Consider the following 23018-nt stretch of genomic DNA (forward strand, 5'->3'; position numbering starts at 1 on the left):
AACTTCCGGATTATGAGAGGCTGATTTGAATTTGGTGAACATGGATGTTTCTTTGGTATGGCTCTTGTTCAAGGAATCATACGCTTGCTTTCTGGCCTCGTCTTTTAAATTGATGTACTTCATGTGTGACTTACAACTCTCATAGTGCTGTTTTGCATTTGATCTCTTTAATGTTCTTATTTGCATCTTGCATCTTAGACACATCATGGAGTTTCCTTGGTTTAACATGAAGAAATCCATCTCCCATTCACTGTTGAACTGTCGATTTTCATCGTCTACATGCCTGGATTTCTTTGACAGCGGTAACTGCATTATATGGCCAGTAAAAGCATGCTGAACTTTAACCCTTTTCGATGCCATTTGATAGGCCACTTTAGTTACCGCGGGAAATAATTACAGCGGTACTCACGAAAATCTACAGTACACGTGCACTCTATCCGCTGTAAATATCTAGCTTGACTGCTATTGGCATAACTTGCATTCAGTTTGGCTGTTTTTCGTTAGCTGTTATTGACCATTCCGTCAGGTATGAACGCGGAGACCAAACAAATCTTCGTTTACGTTGTTTGTTCCGTTGAACATTTTTGGCTAGTGTGAACAAGCCAAAAGGCTGCAATCACTTGTTTCACTGATACCTTCATGACGGCCACAAAAAAAGACCTCAAAGGCCGCACTTGCCCACCTCTGGACTAGGGGATGTATTAGACTGTTGGCACTTAGTCAAAGGGTGAATGCTGGTCTTGGACGTCATTCTTTGCTTACCCAGAAGAGGACCCAGAACAGAGATTAAAGGCCATTCCAAGCCCTTGGACTAAGAGAGTCATTAATAAGGAGATAAGCTGGGTAAGGGTTTGCTGCTAAGAAGAAAATAGGTCAGCCCTAGACAAAGAGAGTGTGATAGAGATGGAAGGGGAAAAAGTTATGATTATTAAAGTACTTTGTACTGGACAAGAGGGCAAGCCATCCTACCTAGTAGACAGGGTTCAAGGCCACTATAGAAAGGTCTTCTGATATGAATTTCTTTTCTTTTGTTTATTTGTACTGTGTTTTCCATTTGATTTATACTTCTTTATATGCTATTTTGCTGAATAAATGCACCCTTTTGCATATTTTGTACTACTTACATTTATTTTGGATTTGATACAAGGATTATCAATATTCTTGTAAAAGTTAGTGATCTTCATTTTGTGTTCTAATGAAAAATATTGTATCTAGCAGAAGAAACAAAAAAAAGCACCAGAATAAACAAGATTTACTAGGATTCTGAAAAAATGCTGACATGTGTTGTACGAAAACCTGTTTCTTTTTGAATACTACCATTTGCTTATGCTGTTTCTGTATTTTTGTAGCTTATTCCTCTGCATGCCTCCACAAATGAATTTAAAGAAGTCAGTAAACTTTTCGGAAGTACTATGTCTGAGAGTGTTAAAGAAATAGCAAGAATTCAGAATATTTATTTGTGGGATTGTTTTTACCGGTAAGTTATTTTTAATTATTTTAGTCTGAATATCCATTGTTATTTGCTGTTGACTGTGTACAATAGGTATGTTTTGATGCGCTGTACGTTTTATTTATTTTTAGAATGTGGAAATAATAGTGAAGACTCTAGTGAAGGTTTAAATGGGTTTAGAATGAGTATAGCACAGTAAAATTAAGAACAATCACATTTGACTGAAGTAATGGATTTGGGAGCAGCTGTACTTTTATTATGAGGAGTGATTGGTGATTGAGAAGTTACTGTGTTCTAAGTCAGTAATGAGACTGAAAATTGTTATTTTAGTTCAAATTCCAATCTTAATTATCATTTAAAAATAAGGAACATTAAAACATAAAGTTCAATATTTTTCATAAACTTCAAAGAACGGAGGGTTTAGTGGCAAATTACATGCAATGTTGCAAATAACTGGGGTGTTTTGTTTGAGGTCAGACCACAATATGTTTGGTTCGCAAGGCACCAATAGGGAACTGCCCAATGTACAATACAGGTTTGGAGTAATGGCATGCCCTTGTCAATTTCAACACTTGCACAGCCCAGTAAATGGTCCCCCATGGACAGAATATAGAGGAGGTGGACTTTGCACATATTTCACGATATTGTTTTTTTTCACCTGTTCTTATATGTACAGTGTTTAACACATTGAGTTCATTCCATGAGACACACAATTATGAAGCCTGTAAAGGTCAATGTTGTATGTAATAATTAAAGGGAACCACAATTCACTTTGTAACAGTACAAGATTACAGATCAAAGCATTACATTCAAATCTGGCTGAAGCTACCAGTTTTAGAGGGTCTGCTACAGGGTTAAATTATTTTAAAAATTCCCATTATTCCTACTAATTATCAGTTTGAATTCAAAAGAACAATTTCCTCTTAATTTCTGTTTTATAATGAAAATCAGCAAAAACCAAGTTGATCCATCCTTGCCACTTTGTGTGCACAACAGGCCATATGAAGTATTCCTCTTGACAGGATAATTTTAATTTTATGAAGCAGCAAATTACTCTAGGTACCTCTTTTGAGTATTCTAGCCAAATGAAAAAAAAAGAAAATTAGAGTCTGACAAATTGACCCTGATGTAGAAAAATTAAGTATACCCCGACATTTATCATTACCTCAAATACCTAAAATTAGAATCCGATCTCCAGATCAGGTGAACATTAGCCGCTTTTCCACTGCATAGTACGGCACGACACGGTTCAGTACAGCTCACTTTTGCGGGGCTTTCCACTGGGAACAGTACCTGGTACCTGGTCCTTTTTTTAGTACCACCTCAGCCGAGGTTCCAAGCGTGCCGAACCATTACCAAATGTGACGTGTAAACTCTGCTGGTCACTGATTGGCCGGAGAAAATCGTCATTACTGCGTCACTGGCTATTCTTTTCTTTAAAGGTACAGACACGCGGAAGTTTCGAAAGTTCTCCAGCCACTGAGTGTTTGTAAAACCGGGAACAATCACATCCCACCACCCTGAAGCACGGTTAAATGTCCAAACAGATGGTCTGTTGCGGCGACTTTTTTGCAAAATGTGGAAGATCTGTAATATACAGAATCAGCATTTTAATGTTACACTGGCAGTTAAGTTCATTTTATGCTTTGCAACAGTGATAAAAGTTAGCTAGTGATGTGCTTTTTAGATGCTTACCCTTGCGCGTCGTCGAGCTAAAGTGTTGTCGTTGTCTGCGTGTTGTTGTAAAAGTTCCACGGTGTCACGGCAGTAGAGGCACAACTATAACGACACGTGAATAAACCCACCCACTCTAAAGCGGTACTAAACTGCAGTCGAAGCAAAACCGAGCGAAATGAGCCGAACCAAGGTGAGCTGTACTGAACCGTGCTGTGCCGTACTATGCAGTGGAAAAGCGCCTATTATAAGAAAGGAACTTGGAGGAACCTGCTTTGTTTAAACCACAGACATTTACTTTGGTTAGTTCTTTGTTGTTGAAGTGTGTGTTATCACCATGCCTAAATTGAAAGAGCTTTAGAAAGAATGTTTAGAAATATGAGTTTAGAAAGGGATGTAAAAAAATTTTCAAATAAGTGGAAATCAACCATTTTATTGAGCCAGAGTCAGGTGGTTGGTGAAAGAAGCTTGCTGGAAGGTGTGGAGGAGAGAATAGTGATTATTATTGTGTTTATTGATTGTGTATTGGTGGCTGTGGTGCTTTGGGAGCACTGTGGAAGAAAACATATTAAATAAATATCTTCTGGGCGGTTTTAACCTGTGTCCTGTGCATTTGTCTGTTGGGTTTAAGTGGCAACAGCGACCTCTAGCGTTTACAATAGGTAAATACATCTTTAAGGAGGATCTCCCCTGTACACACCCACAGAGATACATGGGGGTTGTAGTCCCAATTGGTGGACTTGCTATGTTTCTTGTGAGCTGCAGGGAGAATTCCATATTTTAGAACAGTTCCGCCTAAGCAGGAGTGCTCCTTGGTTACAATATTGTGACACCAGCGGTACTCCTGGGACGGGTATAGAGGAGGCTGCTTTATCTCACCTAGCTGAGTTGACATCAGGAAAGGACAAGAACAATGCTTGCTTTGTGAGGAGTAGAGGAGTAGGAACAAGAAAGAAAGGAGGAATGTGTGTTACTGAAGAAGTCTTGTGCAAGTTTTCTGTCTATTATAAAAAAAATCGTGGAAGAGAAAGACGGGAGACGAGATGTGATCTTCACGTGAAGATCAAAGAAGACACTTAAAAGACCCGCGAGACGAAAGAGATTGGCCATGGAGTATCTCGCGAGGACCTTAAACATGAGACTTTGTGCCAAGAGATTGACCCAGGACCGTCTCGTAATGATGTAGAACATGAGATTCTTGCAAGACACGCCCTACTTACAATCAATATCAAATAAGACCACGGGCAGCAAAACACTCAAGTCGTGTAAAGGCTGCACACACAGATCCAGGGCTTTCAGTGCATATAAAGCGTATAAAGACAATACGTTATAAATGAAACGTCGATGACTAAGCGAAGAAGAAAGCAGCAGGGAAAAGAGACTCAAAAGCTTTGGAGAGAAAAAAGAGCAAAAAAGAAAAAGAATAATCTAGGTGCAAATTCAGAAAATAAGGAAAGTAATTATCAGCCCAGAACAAGTGGAATTGAAAAAAAGCACGTCCAGTCGGGCTCAGAATTAAAAAAAAACAGAGAGTAAAAGACAAAGTAGAACTTCATAAAGATGTTCACAAACATTGGTGTTATACACATGCAGAGCAGGTTAGAGATTATAAAAACAGTGGAATTCGAAAGGCTAAAAAATAAAACGGGCATGATACACATATGGAGAAAGTTAAAGAATGAGAAAGTAGGAAAATTAGAAAGTTTAAAAAAAAGAAAGTAAAGATCGCAGTAGCGCAAACAAACGGAAATTATTACTCAAAAAAGGGAAAATAATCACCATTGACCAGGTGTAATTGAAAAAAAAGAAGGACAAAGCGAGGTCAGAAATAAAAGACAGAGTAGAAAACAAAGTAAAACGTCATAAAGAGGTTAAAAAACAAGGGGGACAAACACATGCAGAGCAGGTTAGAGATAATGAAAAATGGAATTAAAAAGACTCAAAAAAAACATAGGTGCGAAACACATGCACAGTAAGATACAGAATATGAAAGCAGAAAAAAACGAGTGTCAAAAAAAGAAAGTAAAAATCGCATTAGTGCAAAAAAAGAGAAATTATTACTCTGAGAAATAATGAAAAGGCGAATAGAGATCAAATATATGGACATAGGTGATATGTCAGAAGTATGTAAATATTGTAAGGCTTTGAAGTTTAAGTCAGAGAATTTCAAAAACATGGTTTACCTCACATGCATTTATTGGTTACTTTGCAAAAAAATTTATTAACTGCTGATGATGAAGATCGTCTTGTCTCCTGTGCTGAAATTCCAAACAGAGAATGTTATCCTGAATTATGGTACATGTTTCACTGACCTCATTTAAAAGATTCAGCATATTGGGACTCAAAAGATTCCAAATATTGTTTTTACAGAAGTTCTGAAACAAAAGTGAAACTAATGAAATAGCAGCAGTTTAAAGAAAAAAAAATCTTAAAAGTGTGTATCCAGAAAACCAAACACGGGGGTTGGCGAGCGAAGTGAGCAGGGGGCAAAGCCCCCCATTATTTCTTTAAAATAAAGAACCCGGGATTTCTGTCTGTGGTTTGGCTGGTCTGAGGCAATCCCTATTGGTCCCAGTTCATATATAGTATATGTATATATAGATTATCAACCAGAAATTCATGTTTTTGAAGAAAACCTCTGCTTTTTTTATCAAGTTATCTTTAAATCAATTATAAAAATACAGCCTATGCATAGCTAATGTTGCAAATAACTATTACAGCTTGAAACAGCTGCTGTATTATTTATTATTCACATATGACAACAAAGTCCCCTTTTTAGCAGCCATTGCTTTAGTGTGCTAAAAGTAAACTCTCTTAACTCATCATTAATTAATCATGTTCAAATGCACAGCTTAAACCTGTTATTCAGTTCAATAAAGCAAGTAAATTGTCATTTCCTTAACTTACATGGCATTGGCATCCCTTAAGTTCAATTCTGGGGTAAGCAAATGGGCAAACTGAAACAACAACAAGGAATATTCCAATATGTTATTGTTTTGTGAAATGAAGTTTATTACATGTGACAAATTGTGAAAGAAGCTGAAGGAAAGACTATTTACTTGCTTTTTTGAACAGAATAGTTTCAGTTGTGTATTTAGGCTAGGCTTTTTATAGTTTTGACAAATTATTTATGGCAAAATGATGCAGAATAATAATATTTATAGTAATATGAAACAAGTAACATATACATTGTATTAAATAAAGAAATTCCAAGGCTGTATAGTATAGGATGTCCAGTTTAGAGATTAAGCAGAACTCCAGCCTTAAAGTATTTTTGTTTCTCATACTGTTATAACAGACTCAAAATTGGTCCTTCTAAATTTGGTTGTAATAGCAAAGCACAGGGTTTGCAACTTAAAGGAAGAATATATGTATCTATTGTCAAAATAGTGATTATATATAAGATAAACAAACATGCTGATAGAGAAACCGCACTAAAACAAAAGCTAAAACTATGAACATGAATGTGAATCTGAAGAAAATAAACAAACAAGGACATTCAGCATAAAGAAAGCCCTTGTGAGGCTGAGTGCAGTGCATCCTGGTATTTGGAAGACTACCTGTCAAGGGCTTGTGCATGTCTTCAGATGTTAAGACCAGATATCACTAGTACGTGAAGATAATATCAAACAATAGAATAGGGTTACTGGAAGAGGGACAGTTGTATTGAAACTAGGTATTCATAACTCAAGGTTAGCAATGTTTAAAAATATTCTGCCCCCAAACTTTGGTATACTAGTCAACTGTTGAGTTCTCATAAATGGTAGAGCCGGCCATAAGACATTGTCACAATAGGTAATACCTTCAGTGCTTTTTGCTATTACTTCTGTTCCTGAAGTGCCACCAATTAAGCTATAAAGGAAAACAATACACCCAAGAGGCCACTTATTGTGATCTATTTTATATAAAACAATCGTTACATGGAACTTGAGCTTCAAAATGTGAAGGGTTGAGACTAAAATCTGATCATGTCTGACGGATCTGGATTACCTACACCCAAAGAAAGAGTCAACTGCACTTGTTGGCAGTTTGGATTTAACTAAAATTAAAGGAGAGATCCTTTTGTTTAGATCATACCACTTGGAATCTTTGTGCAATGAATGAAAGGTGGCCTTGTCTGATAAATCCCACTTTATCCTGATTCACAATGATGGGAGTAAAATTCCCAACAGACTATGGACTCATGATGCCTATTGTCAACAGTGCAGACTTGTGGTTGAGGTGCATTGGGTGAAGTGTGTTTGCATTGCATGCTAATTGTGTCTTTGATACCAACAGAGCATGATATCTGCTGCACGATATCTGAATATTTTTGGTAATCCAATGCATTTCTTTATTGATGCCTGCCCACAGAATGACTTATAAAGATTATGGTTTATGCCATGAGACCAAGAAAGTTCTAGGATTATTGCAGGAAGATGATGGCAAATTCAGCTCTATACATTTGTCTTACCAGTTACCAAATCACAATTCAGTTGAACATCAGACAAGAACAAACATGCTATTTGTAATAGATACCCAAAGGCAGGTAATTTTAAACAACTATGGGATATGCGGAATTGAAACATAGCATAGGAAGTGGGGCCTTATCTCAACATGTTGTTAATTTTATGTCTCAATGGATTCAAGCTCTTTTGAAGGGAAGTAATTGCATTAAGAAACAAATATTTTAATTCTTTTAAAATCTTTTTACATCCCTTTCTTACTGTTGATCTAAAACAAACCCTTCTCTCCAGGTGATATAAATGGCTTCAAAATACAGGGAGCTTTTTCATTAGGATCTTTCAGTTTTGTTTTAAAATGTTCAAAATTAGTATTTTTTTTTAAAGTGTCTTGATCCTAGCCTAAATCTGTCCAATTTCCTGCCCCCTACAGTCCGATCATTTGGTATTCCAGACTGTTCAATTCCTTCCAGTTGTCTCTGTATAGTTCTTTAAAGTTTTAAATCTTGAGGAGCATTTTGGATACCATTTACAATTTTAATACATGGGTGCTTTTTCTAAGCCAGTAATCAAACTTCTACAGTCCATGATCTATGTAAGCATTGGTTTGAAAAAAACAAATGGCTTTCACCTGTGGCTTTGGCTGTTTAAAAACCTTACCAGTTTTAAGCTCCTGATCATATAATTCTGTGACCTTAAATGGGTTCAGTGGTTCTCAGGCTTTTTTAATCGAGGCCTGTAGTCCTGTCAACAAAACAAGAAATTAACATGCTTCTTGTGGGAAAAAACACTATGTTTGGCTTACATGTAAAACAGAACATATACTATATGTTTTCCTGGTAGTGACATCAATATTTGTTTAAGAATTTTTAAGTTAAATCTTTATAAAATACCAATGAAGAAAAGCAATTAACAAAGAAAGACTAAGCCACCTTTATAGGTAAACAGATAAAACTCTATATACAATTTATTTACAATTACTAAGGATAAAACCAATCCCCAAATCCTATTTATTGTTTTACGTAAACTTAACTTTTCACAAATAACAAATGCTTATATTAGTGACCTTTATGATGCTGTCTAGAAGAATTTGATTCTTAGCAGTCAGGAGACAGAGGAGTGAGGGCATAATGTGGTGGTGTTTGTTCTTTGTTCTCCACTTTGTAGTGAAAGTGCATTCATGTATAATAAGGGTTGCCACTACCAGTTGTCAGCAAGGCAAAGGAGTAGCAGCAAATTGAATTGCAGTCTTCAAACTAGTAACTCTTGTTTTGCATATAGCTCACTTCTCCTTTAATTTTCCGAGTCTTAAATTTGTAATGCACCATATCTTGAAAGCAGTCATCCATGCTCCTTTGCGTGCCTTGTTTCCTAATTATCTTCCACTTTCATTTCCTGGTCACAGTCTGTAAAAGAAAAACACACAGAAAAACTCATGAGGCATCAAAGAATCCCCTACAATGATTTTACAGACACACACAAATTACAAGCAGATTATGAGACTTTAAATATAATGTTTTGTTATCCATCTACTAAGCGTAAACATGCAGAGGAATGACCAAGGCTTATGAATTGGAAGTGTGTGTCAGTAACATCCATTAGCATATGTGGATGGATGCTAAATGAGGTGGACTGCATGTTGAGAATGCCTTGTAGTAAAAGCACAGCTTGAGGTTTCAGTTCATTTACCTTAAAAGGGCGTAAGGGGACAGCGTCTAGTTATATAACTGCCTAATCTAAAGTGTTGTGTAGATAGATAGTTAGTTAGTGCTTTTGTCTCAAGGTGAAAATTTGGGTTTTTACAGAAGCTCAGTAAATAAATCGGTAAATATTACAACAGACACACCAGAATTACAAAAAAGAAGGAAAACTTCTGACTTGTCTAAAGATAAAAAGTGCAGATACAGTGTGGCAGTATAAATACAGATCTCTGTAGGTATAAATGAGCCCCAGTTTCTTGACACACTTCTGCTGAAAAATTTGTTGGCTGAAAGTCATCAAGGGTATGATTGTGATCAGGTACTCAGTTTTTATTTAAGGAATATTGTTTCTGAAATTGTTTGTATTATTGTTTTTCTGCAGGAAAAAAAGACAAATGTGTAATCTTAAGCGAGCTATCGATATTGAAGAAATGAAATTATTTCATGGAACTAGTTTGAACAATCTAAAAGACATATGCATGCTTAACTTTGACCCACGGTTACATGGTAGTAATCAAGGAACAGTGTACGGAAAAGGTAAGTGCTGCAGTCTTGTTTCAATTTATGACTTTTTATTTATGCTGTTGATGTTTGGCAGAGTGAAGCATGCTGTTAAATCACTGTTGCCACATCCATACATAAAAGAATCCTTAGCAAAAACACAGCATGCTTATTGTTTTATTATTTTTTGGTTAAAAGGAAGAAAAGCCAAAGAAAAACAAAAAGAATGTTGTGATTGATATTTTGAACATTTTCTTTTTTTTGCTTTGGAAATTTTTTTTGTGATCAATTTTTTATTGAATTCAGAAAATAAGGGGGCGATACCAACGTTTTTGAAAGGACTTTTCCATAGAGAATTTAGAAAGAGAACACCCTAATCCCCATACCCCCAACCTACCCCCCATCGACATCCACCAAACCAGTCCCTCCCCGGAGCCATATAAAGAGGGTTGTTTTCGTAGCACTGTATGCTAATTTTTGTTTTTGAAGGTTTTGTTCATCAGAGATCATGTGGATATGACTATAATATTCTTATTAGCTTCAGGAATTATGTAAATATTTTAAGATTATACTTTCGTTTTGCCACAATGGCATTTTTTTATCCCCATGGGTTCTGACAGTTTCTGCGACCACTGCTACAATGTACTATGTGGTTGCCTCTGGCATTGCTGTGGGGGTATTGGATATTGAAGCCCAAATTTGTGATCTCACTGAAACCTTGCAGTTCTTTACTAAATTTGCAGATGTCACAGGCTGTTCGGTAAGAACAGTTCAGAGAGCGAGGATGTCCATTATAAACTTTTTTGAATATATAAATCTAATTTACTCTAATCCAGATATTCTGTTATATTGAGGATGATGGTTACAAAGGCATGTACAATTAGTTATTATTATTATTATTAGATGGATGAGGTATATGATGATTTGTAACAATTTATGTTTGTGTGTGTGGTTTCCTTTATCAAATAGAAAAGAAAGAAAATAATAATTTTAACAGTAAATACAATAATAATGCAAATAATAACTAAGTCTAATAACTAAGATACAACAATAATATAGAGAGCAAACCACAATGAACACTGATAACAATAAATATATTCCTATTTGGTACTTACATATAATATTATGAACATAGCACTATCACTAAACAAGCCAGAAAGCTTTGATGTACTGTGGTTTACACCACAAACACTAAGTAATATGCAATTCATGAGCTGTAGTAGTTAAGGATCAATGGTTTAAAGGTAACAGTATGTTTTCAACTTCAACTGTCAGAAAGAACACATAACAAATTAATATAATATACAATTGATTAACAATTAACATATACACAGTGTCGCAGTAGGGGGCAGTAGTGCTCCCTTGAACCCTCAGGTACCACGTCAAACACCTGGTAAAAGTGCCACAATAATTCTTTTTATTATAATAATTATGTGCACTAAGCACCCTTCACTCCACACTATTCATAAATCAATACTCAATAACCAATCAATAATCACAATCCTCCACTCCCAGACGCGTTGCCCTCCTACCACCCAGCTCAGCTCGCCGTCTGGGAGTTCCCTCAGTCCTTTTATATTCCCTGACCTGGAAGTGTTCCCAGTCCCCAGTCCATGTGATCTTGTATCACTTCCGGGTCAGGTAAAAGTACTTTCTTCATCCCGGAAGTCCGTCGCTCTTCCTATGACGAACTTCCGGGTCATAGTGTACAAATAAGTCTTTGGTCCTCCCTGCAGCTCCCTTTTGCGGCCCCTGTGGTATCCAGCAAGGCTGAGGATAAAAACTACATAGTCCATGACTCCCTGCTGGTCTTAGGGGCACCTCCATACTGCAGGGAGGGCTCCATCTGGCGGCTTGGGGGACTTGGCCGGGATAAACTGCCGGGCACAGTCCACAACAGCATATACAGACATTACTTGTAAACAACAACAAAGTTGACTTATATGAGCATAGTACCCATATATAGACGCACATAGGTTACGTTTCAGGGATGTTCTTGTATATTAAGAAAATGATACAAAGCATGTTGTTGATGAGAAATAATTTAATAATTAAACAACAGAATGCACTTTTGCCTGAGATTCACCACAACGAATCTACTGTTCACTTTGGAGCTGGCTGATGCAACTTTTCTGTGAACTTCAGGATCACAGAAAAAAATGATAAAACACTTAAAGTGTTCTTCTCTAAGACTTAGTATTTTAAGTTTACTTTGTTGTAGTGTCCCAGGTGACCCTATCTTCCCCTTTTATACTCTTTATTATGTAGACTTTAACAAACTGTGGTAAATAGCATACTTTTAGCATTCATATGTTACACTACCTTTTATCCCTGTAAGAGCAATAGAATAAATAGGAGAGAGAGTTATACTTGTAATTAATTATCTGTTATACTAGATGTGTAGTTTCAGGTGGTTCAATAACTTGCAATTACATTCAATTCTTCTTGGTCAGCTCATCATTTCCACAGACCCAGGCAGCCTGCCTGTACCTAAAGACTGAGTCAGTTTCTGTTTTGGATCATTTTTTTTTCTAGTAAGTTTTTTTTTTAATAGCTAATGATCTGATAAACCAGATTTTAAAAGTGTGTTGTTACAAAACATCTTTAAATAGTTTGTTTACATTAAAATAGCCTGAATTATCCTGGAATTCACTTATTCAACAGTACAAAAAAGTATTTTCTAGTTACTATAGAGAGAATGCCAGAGAGTGAATTTAGAATGTGCCCATGGTAAGATAAATTGGGTAGTCGATGATGATATTATCTATACTAATAAAAGGCAAAGCCCTCACTCACTCACTCACTCATTCACTCACTCACTCACTCACTCACTCACTCACTCACTCACTCACTCACTCACTCATCACTAATTCTCCAACTTCCCGTGTAGGTAGAAGGCTGAAATTTGGCAGGCTCATTCCTTACAGCTTACTTACAAAAGTTGGACAGGTTTCATTTCGAAATTCTACGCCTAATGGTCATAACTGGAAGGTATTTTTCTCCATTAACTGTAATGGAGTAGAGCTGCAAAGACGTAGGGGGCGGAGTTTCGTGTGACATCATCACGCCTCCCACGTAATCACGTGAACTGACTGTCAACGCAGTACGTAGAAAACCAGGAAGACCTACAAAAAGCGCTTAAGAAAACATGCATTATATAATTGAGAAGGCAGCGAAACAATAAGAAGCGAGCGAGTGGCATATACTACCATATTCATGAGTGCTGCTACCTCGGAAAGAAAGCAAGGTGTAAACCTAAACTTTAAATTAAGTTCATAGACAGGCTACCGTTGGCGTTTCACATGCCCACAGGTAATGCGGGATACAAGTTTAATGAGAGGACGCAGGATATAAACGAGAGTTTTGATCACTTTGTAACTAAGTTAAAATTGTAGGTGAAGGGGTGTGCTTATGCAAATTCCGATAGACTGTGTTTGTGGGGGATTGACAGTTAAAGGGTGGGGAGTCACGTCATCATCTCCCTCCCATTTACCTCAAGTTAATACACACGCTGTCTCTAGAGTTTCAACACACTGAATCCTCCAGGCACTACTTACAAAAGGTCACATTGACAAGCGTGTTACGCTATTTTTAAATCTTTCCTTTTCTTAGCACAAGCACAGCTGAGAAGCTTCGATGCATGTGCTCCATAACGCGTTGAAAAATAATGCATTTAATCACACTTTGCATTGCAAGCAAAGGGGAGCTTTTGTCAATGCATGAATTCCTGGTACACCGATTACATTGATCAGCGCATCCCGATTCATTTTACCCTCGCACCACCTTAGTTTGAGAAAAAGTATGAAAAAATATGAGGTTAACACAGAAAAACAGATCACCAATTCAAGCTTTATGAATAATCGATTCGCCATCAATAATTGTTTTGGTAAAGCCATCCTCCTTCCATTTTATAATTTTTCCTTCACTAGCCATGATTAAATGAACGGTAAAAAAGTAAGAGCGAAGCGACGGTGACTTATTTAGGCAGGAATATATATGATAGCAACACTCATGACAATGTCAATCATGTTACGTTATTATTAAAATGTTTCCTTTTCTTTTTCATTACTTCTTTAACACACTACTTCTCGCTGCGTAGGCGCGGGTATTTTGCTATATATATATAATATATGAATGACCTCCAAAGAGCGCTGAGACTTTTGATATCATGAATGTGTCTGCAAAAACTGTGGTCTCCTGCCCAGCAAAAGTCGAGAAGCCAGCGCGTGCATAGCTGTGCCGGCCTTTGAGACGCTGACTGCGCTTCTGCCTTAAGTCAAAGTGAGCACTTTTAATTTTTTTCATCCGCCCCTGAGCTATAGCCCAGACAAGTGCAAACACGGACCCCTTTTCTACACCACGGCAAAATAATATTAAGGCGATTCACACTTTCTTTTGCACGTATACGATTATCAGGTCCTCAGCTCGGATTATGAACACACGCATACGAGTGGAGGACTCACAGTGCCATCACAGCCGATTAATGGCGGGACGTCTCACCAGTCTACACAAGACCCACGCGACTGTCGCCAAAAGGCGATCATAACGCCAGCGAACACATCTCTCTATACTATATAAAAGAAAAAGGCAACTTTCCTTTCTTTACACCTTTTTTCCTTTTATCCCAAACCAAAGCGTTTCTCTCTTAACACGGCAGAGGACACAAAAATAATTTTCTTTAATTGCCGGTAAGGCACATTACCAGAGGCACAAATTTGAACGTTCACATAGAAAATGTAATTTCTATACCACAGCCGTCGTGTAGCGCCTTTCAAAAGGGATCTACTACTGAGAGATGATCCATATACATTTTAGCTGCTGTTAGTTACTTACCTGTTTTGTTACACAGTCTTTAAAATGTAGTTTACCCGCAACCACTCCAGTAGTGCTCAATGTACCTGTACTTCTTAAAACGTTAATGTTTTACTGTTTAATAACTTATAGACTATATTTCATTATTTTTCCCTTGCACTCAGTGACCAAAGCTATACACACACATATAGACACATACAAACATACACACAAGTATATGTATATATATATATATATACACACACACACCCCTATCTAGATTATATATATATACACACACACACACACACACACACACACACACACACACACACACACATACATACATACATACATACATACACACATACAGTATATATAATTTGTGTGTGTAGATATGTATATAGATATGTAGATATGAAGATATGTATGTGTATATATATATGTATATTATATATATATATGTATGTGTGTATGTGTGTGTGTATATATATATGACAGCAGCAATCCAAGCTGTGAGAAAACAGTAAAAAGGAGGCGTATCAGACGTCGTGGTACATTTTCTGACGCAGCTACCGAAAACAACTTCGTGACGCTGCCACCAAATACACAAAACAATTACTTTGACAATCATGTTACATTATTTTTAAAATGTTTCCTTTTCTTTCTCTTTCCTTCTTTAACACACTACTTCTCCGCTGCCAAGCGCGGGTATTTTGCTATATATATATATATATATATATATATATATATATATATATATATATATATATATATATATATATATATATATATATATATATATATATATATATATATATATATATATATATATAGATAGATAGATAGATAGAGGTATATATATAGATATATATATAGATAGATATATAGATAGATATGAGAACAACATAGATAGATAGATATGAGAACAACACTCATATCAATGACAAAACAATTACATTAACAATCATGTTACGTTATTTTTAAAATTTTTCCTTTTCTTTTCGTACCTTCTTTAAAACACTACTTCTCCGCTGCGAAGCGCGGGTATTCTGCTAGTCCTTTATAAACCTTATGATGAAAAAACGCAAAGATTAGAAAATTTCCATTTGTTGTAACACTGGCTGAATCCCATATCTGCCACACATTCAAATTTAAGCCCTGTATTGATTTTTTTTCTATTTATGAATGCCAGTACTAGTTTACTTAAGTGATAACTGGGCAACTACTTGATTGATATTCCAGCATTTAAAAGCAGATGTTATTGTTATAATTTATTACAGAAAAAGGTGCAATATTGTTTACTTGAATAAAGTACAGTTGTGCTTGAAAGTTTGTGAACCCTTTAGAATTTTCTATATTCATGCATAAATATGACCTAAAACATCATCATATTTTCACTCAAGTCCTAAAAGTAGATAAAGAGAAACCAGTTAAGCAAATGAGACAAAATATTATACTTGGTCATTTATTTATTGAGGAAAATGATCGAATATTACATATTTGTCAGTGGCAAAAGTATGTGAACCTCTAGGATTAGCAGTTAGTTTGAAGGTGAAATTAGAGTCTGGTGTTTTCAATCAATGGGATGACAATCAGGTGTGAGTGTTATTTAAAGAACAGGGATCTATCAAAGTCTGCTCTTCACAACACATGTTTGTGGAAGTGTATCATGGCACAAACAAAGGAGATGTCTGAGGACCTCAAAAAATGAGTTGTTGATGCTCATCAGGCTAGAAAAGGTTACAAAACCATCTCTAAAGAGTTTGGACTCCACCAATCTATAGTTAGACAGATTGTGTACACATTTAGGAAATTCAAGACCATTGTTACCCTCCCCAGGAGTGGTTGATTAACAAAGATCACTCCAAGAGCAAGGCGTGTAATAGTTGGAGAGGTCACAAAGGACCCCAGGGTAACTTCTAAGCAACTGAAGGTCTCTCTCACATTGGCTAAAGTTCATGTTCATGAGTCCACCATCAGGAGAACACTGAACAATAATGGTGTGCATGGCAGGGTTGCAAGGAGAAAGCCACTGCTCTCCAAAAAAACATTGCTGCTCATCTGCAGTTTGCTAAAGATCATGTGGACAAACCAGAAGGCTATTGGAAGAATGTTTTGTGGACGGTTGAGACCAAAATAGAACTTTTTGGTATAAATGAAAAGCGCTATGTTTGGAGAAAGAAAAACACTGCATTCCAGCATAAGAACTTTATCCCATCTGTGAAACATGGTGGTGGTAGTGTCATGGTTTGGGCCTGTTTTGCTGCATCTGGGCCAGGACGGCTTGCCTTTATTGATGGAACAATAAATTCTGAATTATATCAGAGAATTCTAAAGGAAAATGTCAGGACATCTGTCCATAAACTGAATCTCAAGAGAAGGTGGGTCATGCAGCAAGACAATGACCCTAAGCACACAAGTCGTTCTACAAAAGAATGGTTAAAGAAGAATAAAGTTAATGTTTTGGAATGGCCAAGTCAAAGTCCTGACCTTAATCCAATCGAAATTTTGTGGAGGGACCTGAAGCGAGCAGTTAATGTGAGGAAACCCACCAACATTCCAGAGTTGAAGCTGTTGTTGTACGGAGGAATGGGCTAAAATTTCTCCAAGCCGGTTTGCAGGAATGATCAAAAGTTACCAGAAACGTTTAGTTGCAGTTATTGCTGCAAAGGGGGGGTCACACCAGATACTGAAAGCAAAGGTTCACATACATTTGCCGCTCACAAATATGTAATATTCGATCATTTTCCTCAATAAATAAATGACCAAGTATAATATTTTTGTCTAATTTGTTTAACTGGTTTCTCTTTATCTCCTTTTAGTACTTGAGTTATGCAGAAATATAGAAAATTCTAAAGGGTTCACAAACTTTCAAGCACAACTAAGTACACGTTTTAATATAAGCCATTGAATAGGAGTTTTGTGTTTGCTGTAGTATCAAAAATTGTGAAATTTCACTGATATTGATATAGAATACATAGGTATCATAACTTTTTTGTCCCCTTTACTAATCGCTATTGGACATGTTAAAGAGGAAGATATACAAAGCATAAAATTGAAATAACTTCTCTCAAAATAGGTTTGAAGCAGTAAATTAGTTAATAATTGAGGTGGCACTACATGCTTCTCTGTTTTAAGACAAACAATTTCAAAATTCACTAACATGTTTAAAAGGGACTTCTTCAGCTTTCAGAGATTTGTACAGTGTTCTGTTAAAGATATATGGAACTTTCCCAACAAATTTCCTTGAAGAATCAGTGTACAAAATTTTAGAGAAATCAGTCCACTAGTATCCAAAATGTTACTTATAGTGTGCTAGGGAATATAAATACAGGTCTGTGGGCCAAACAAATGAGTTCTGCTCCAGCTGACATTCTTAACCTGATGTTGTTAAGTTCGAACTTGCACTGAAAATTTCCGTTAATTGAAATATCAGAAAAATATACAATGCTTTATTACTTATTTTGTAGAAAAAAGTTTCAGACTTATTAATAAAATGACAGTAAATCAATATTACTTTACTTGAGATCAAAAAATTAAAAAATGTAAACTAAAGTGAACGATGTACCGTATAGTATATTGACTTTATGCTGAACATCTTACAGGTTCTGATAAAGACACAGTACATCACATAGTTGGAAAAGGCATAATGATAGCACAGGAAGCCATCAATAACTGATGATTAATCCCTCAGGGGAGAGTGGGCTGAATTTGCCAAAGGACATCTAATAGCTTCACTTCCCTCTCTCAGGGCTGTACTCATTGAGAGGGCCCAGCTATATTCACTAACTCACAGGGATAAATACTATCTGGCCCTAGTGATTTGTTGGATTTCAGTCTATTTAATCTAAGCAGTACTTCTTCTTCTACAGTTTTCAACTTACCAAGTACCTCCTTATTAGTCCTTTTTACTTTTTGGATGCTATTGAGTTCTTTCCTTAACTTTCTTTTACTACCAAAATGTTGAAAGAATCTTTTTGTGCCATCCTTATGTTTTTTCTGCAACCATGTATGTATATATGTGTGTGTGTGTACAGTATTTATGTATGTATACACTGTATATAAAATAGAGTGTGTTGTGGCAATAAATTGTCACCAGAAGGCTTTTTACCTGAAAATGAAGGCGAGGCAAACAGAGTTTTAAAGCTTTATTGCAATAAAACAACACACAAAATAACAAGGACAACCCAATACGGCCAAATTGAGCTGAGCCCCGAACAGTTCAAAACCCAAAACTTATATATTATTTTGACCTTGTTCAATTAGCTCATTCTGCACCTGTTCTTACTGTCCATTGTTCATCTATAGTTTCTGTTTTGCTTATTTCTGATTTGTCTTTGGCCAGGCAGATGTTTTCCTTTTTCCTCCTTTGGGCTTTTATGGTGTCATTTCCTTTTCTAAGCCTTTCAAACTATGTTATAATGGTGGCCTGAAGCTAAGCTTTAATTAAAAAGAAATATGGTATATACTTTTATTTAATCATTGCGTGGCAGTCCTGACTTGCATTTCTATCTGCACTAAGGCAAATGCTTATATATTTGTCTATATTTATTTATGCTAATACATGAATACACTAATTTTACTTTCCATACATTACATCATCTTTCTTTTGCTGTTTCTGCTGACTCACTGTTCCAGCTGCTAGCCTTGAACACAGGTGTTCTCGTTCCTCCTTATCCTGTTCTCGGGTAGTTTCTGTACATCATTCTTGTCCTGTTCTATCCTTCCTCTCTTAATACTGGTAATTTTCCTTTTTTACTAGAAAATGCATTATGCCTGATTTTTTTAGTTAACCATTTGCTTGACCTATCTTATTTGCTTAACATTCTAATTTATGCTTAATCTAATGTTTTAGAAGCTTTTAATTACTTTTTATGGCTATTTATGTTAATATGCTATTTATGCTAATATATAAATGTTTCTCTTCTATAAGTGTCTGTAAGTTCCTTATACAATCCTACACCTTTTAAGCAATCTAGATCAAATTTGGCATAGTTGCTCTCTACAACAACAACAACAACATTTATTTATATAGCACATTTTCATACAAACAGTAGCTCAAAGTGCTTTACATATTAAAGAATAGAAAAATGAAAGACATAATTATAAAAAAAATAAATCAACATTAACATCGAATAAGAGTAAGGTTCAATGGCCAGGGGACAGAAAAAAAAAAAACTCCAGACGGCTGGAGAAAAATAAAATCTGTAGGGATTCCAGACCATGATACCGCCCAGTCCCTCTGGGCATTCTACCTAACATAAATGAAACAGTCCTCTTTGGATTTAGGGTTCTCACGGAAGGGCTTGATGATGATGATGGTCACGTAGACTTCTTCCTTTTAATCCGTCCATCATTGTTGGAGCATCATGAAGCTTTGAGTAGGTGGAGGTGGCGCAGGCCACCACCACAAAGAAACCGGAAAAAGAAACAGAAAAGAGAGTAGGGGTCAGTACCGATTTTAGAGCCACCATGAATAGTTGTTATGATGAATTGAACATACAGAGTATCAGGATTAAGTTAAATTACGATTAAAATGAAGTTATAAAAAGGCCATGTTAAAGTAATGTGTTTTCAGCAGTGCTTTAAAGTGCTCTACTGTATCAGCCTGGCGAATTCCTATTGGCAGGCTATTCCAGATTTTAGGTGCATAACAGCAGAAGGCCGCCTCACCACTTCTTTTAAGTTTTGTTCTTGGAATTCTAAGGAGACACTCATTTGAGGATCTGAGGTTACGATTTGGAATATAAGGTGTCAGACATTCCGATATATAAGATGGGGCGAGATTATTTAAGGCTTTATAAACCATAAGCAGAATTTTAAAGTCAATTCTGAATGACACAGGTAACCAGTGTAGTGACATAAAACTGGTGTGATGTGTTCTGATTTTCTTTTCCTAGTTAGGATTCTAGCAGCTGCATTCTGCACTAGTTGCAAACGATTTATATCTTTTTGGGTAGTCCTGAGAGGAGTGCATTACAGTAATCTAGTCGACTGAAAACAAACGCGTGAACTAATTTCTCAGCATCTTTCAGTGATATAAGAGGTCTAACTTTACTTATGTTTCTTAAGTGAAAAAATGCTGTCCTAATGATCTGATTAATATGTGATTTAAAATTCAGATTACAGTCAACAATCACCCCTAAGCTTTTACCTCCGTCTTGACTTTTAATCCTAATGTATCCAGTTTATTTCTAATAGCCTCATTGTATCCATTATTGCTGATCACTAAAATTTCAGTTTTCTCTTTATTTAACTTGAGAAAATTACTATTCATCCATTCTGAGATACTAGTCAGACATTGTGTTAGTGAATCAATAGAATCAGGGTCATCAGGTGCTATTGATAAGTACAGCTGTGTGTCATCAGCATAGCTGTGGTAGCTCACGTTGTGCCCTGAGATAATCTGACCTAACGGAAGCATGTAGATTGAGAATAACAGCGGACCCAGGATAGAGCCTTGTGGAACACCATATTGGATATCATGTGTCTTCGAGTTGTAATTCCCACAACTAACAAAATATTTTCTCCCTGTCAGGTAGGATTCAAACCAATTTAAGACACTGCCAGAGAGGCCCACCCATTGACTAAGGCGATTTCTAAGAATGTTGTGATCAATGGTGTCAAATGCAGCACTCAGATCTAAGAGGATGAGAACAGATAAATGGCCTCTGTCTGCATTTACCGCAAGTCATTTACTACTTTAACGAGTGCAGTTTCTGTGCTGTGATTTGTTCTAAAACCTGACTGAAATTTATCAAGAATAGCATGTTTATTTAGGTGGTCATTTAACTGCATAATGACTGCCTTCTCAGAACTTTACTTAAGAAGGCAGGTTAGAGATGGGTCTAAAATTTTCAAGAGCGAGGGTCAAGATTATGTTTCTTAAGTAGGGGTTTAACTACAGCAGTCTTAAGACAGTCTGGGAAGACCCCAGTATCTAGTGACGAATTTACTATGTCAGAACATTATCAATTAGCACGCCTGATACTTCTTTGAAAAACCTTGTTGGTATCGGGTCAAGGACGCAGGTGGAGGGTTTTAATTGAGATATTATTTTTGTAAATCAGGTAAATCTATCCTAGTGAAAGAGTTTAATTTGTTTATAACAGGATGTTGGGGTTTAGGGGATCCTTAGTGTTGGGGAGATATACTATGTTATTTCTAATATCATTAATTTTTGATTGAAAATACAGCGACAGCCTCACAGGTTTCACTGGAAGCACTTAGGAGGCATTCCTTTGAGCTACCTGGGTTTAGTAGGCGATCAATTGTTGAAAATAAGACTCTAGGATTACTAGCATTGTTATTTATAATCTTGAGAAATAGCAGCGTCTCTCAAGACGGACAGTGTTATTGTATTCTGTTATTTTGACTTTTAATATTTCGTGGTGGATAGTAAGTTTAGTCTTCCTCCATTGACGCTCAGCTCTACGGCATGTTCTCTTTAAATCAGACACTCTTTGGGTCTTCCATGGTATACCAATGCTAGAAGATTTTTTCACTGTCTTTTCAGGTGCAACTATGTCAACAGCAGCTCTCACTTTAGAATTAAATCTTTCCACCTTACTATTTACATTGTCCTCGCTATTATAGCTGGCACTATAAACGGACTGATTGCTTAAAATGTTTGTAAGTTTTAAAGCTGCTGCGAATCAAAGAAGCGTTTTTAACAATATGCTTCTCATGAGTGTTTTTATCATTATTTCTATATTAAAAGTAGAAGAAAATGGTCTGATAGACCAATATCAATGATCTGTTTTATATCAACTTTCAGTCCTTTAGTAATCACTAAGTCTAATGTATGACCTGCTTTATGTGTAGGCTGATTTATGAGTTGTCTCAAATCAAAAGAATCCAGGAGGTTCATAAATTCTTTTACTTTTAGATCACACTGATTATCTATATGAAAATTAAAGTCGCCAACTATTAGGAGTGTGTCATAGTTAGTAATTAAAATTGACATTAAGTCAGAGAATTCCTCAAAAAACGCGTTATATTTAGGAGGTCTATACACGGATAGTACTAGAACTTGAGAATCTCCATGAATAACAACGGCGAGATACTCAAAGGACTTGAACTTACCAAAACTGACATCTTTACATTTTAATCGGCTCGAGTAAATGTTAGCCAATCCGCCCCCCCTTTTTCCCTGGCGGTTTGCATGAGTAAAACTGTAATCCGGAGGCGCAGATTCGATTAAAACTGCGCGCATCTGAATTCAAGCCACGTTTCATTTAGTGCAATAAGATCTATTTTTTTATCACTAATAAGATCGTTGATAAAAAACGTTTTGTTAGTTAAAGCTCTTAACATTTAATAGTGCCATATTTAATGTTTCGGAGGTGCAGAGATGAGTACTATGCGTTATTGTTATTTGGAATAGGAACTAAATTATTATTATTAGCGCCGCTCTGTGTGTATTTTTTGTTTAATCTGTGATCTGTTTTTATAGTT

At 36.2% G+C, this 23018-nt stretch overlaps 1 protein-coding gene across 3 annotated transcripts in view; it reads left to right on the forward strand.

The window, feature by feature from the left end:
• Positions 1–23018, forward strand: part of LOC120533799 (protein mono-ADP-ribosyltransferase PARP11-like) — a 58306-nt gene that overhangs the window by 27028 nt on the left and 8260 nt on the right. For all 3 annotated transcript variants that reach the window (XM_039760758.1, XM_039760760.1, XM_039760759.1), the window contains 2 exons: positions 1350–1477; positions 9649–9803. In XM_039760758.1, the coding sequence (XP_039616692.1) occupies positions 1350–1477; positions 9649–9803 (283 nt within the window). The remainder of the gene's footprint in view (positions 1–1349; positions 1478–9648; positions 9804–23018) is intronic.

The sequence above is a fragment of the Polypterus senegalus genome, chromosome 8 (assembly GCF_016835505.1).
Source record: "Polypterus senegalus isolate Bchr_013 chromosome 8, ASM1683550v1, whole genome shotgun sequence".
NCBI lineage: Eukaryota > Metazoa > Chordata > Cladistia > Polypteriformes > Polypteridae > Polypterus > Polypterus senegalus.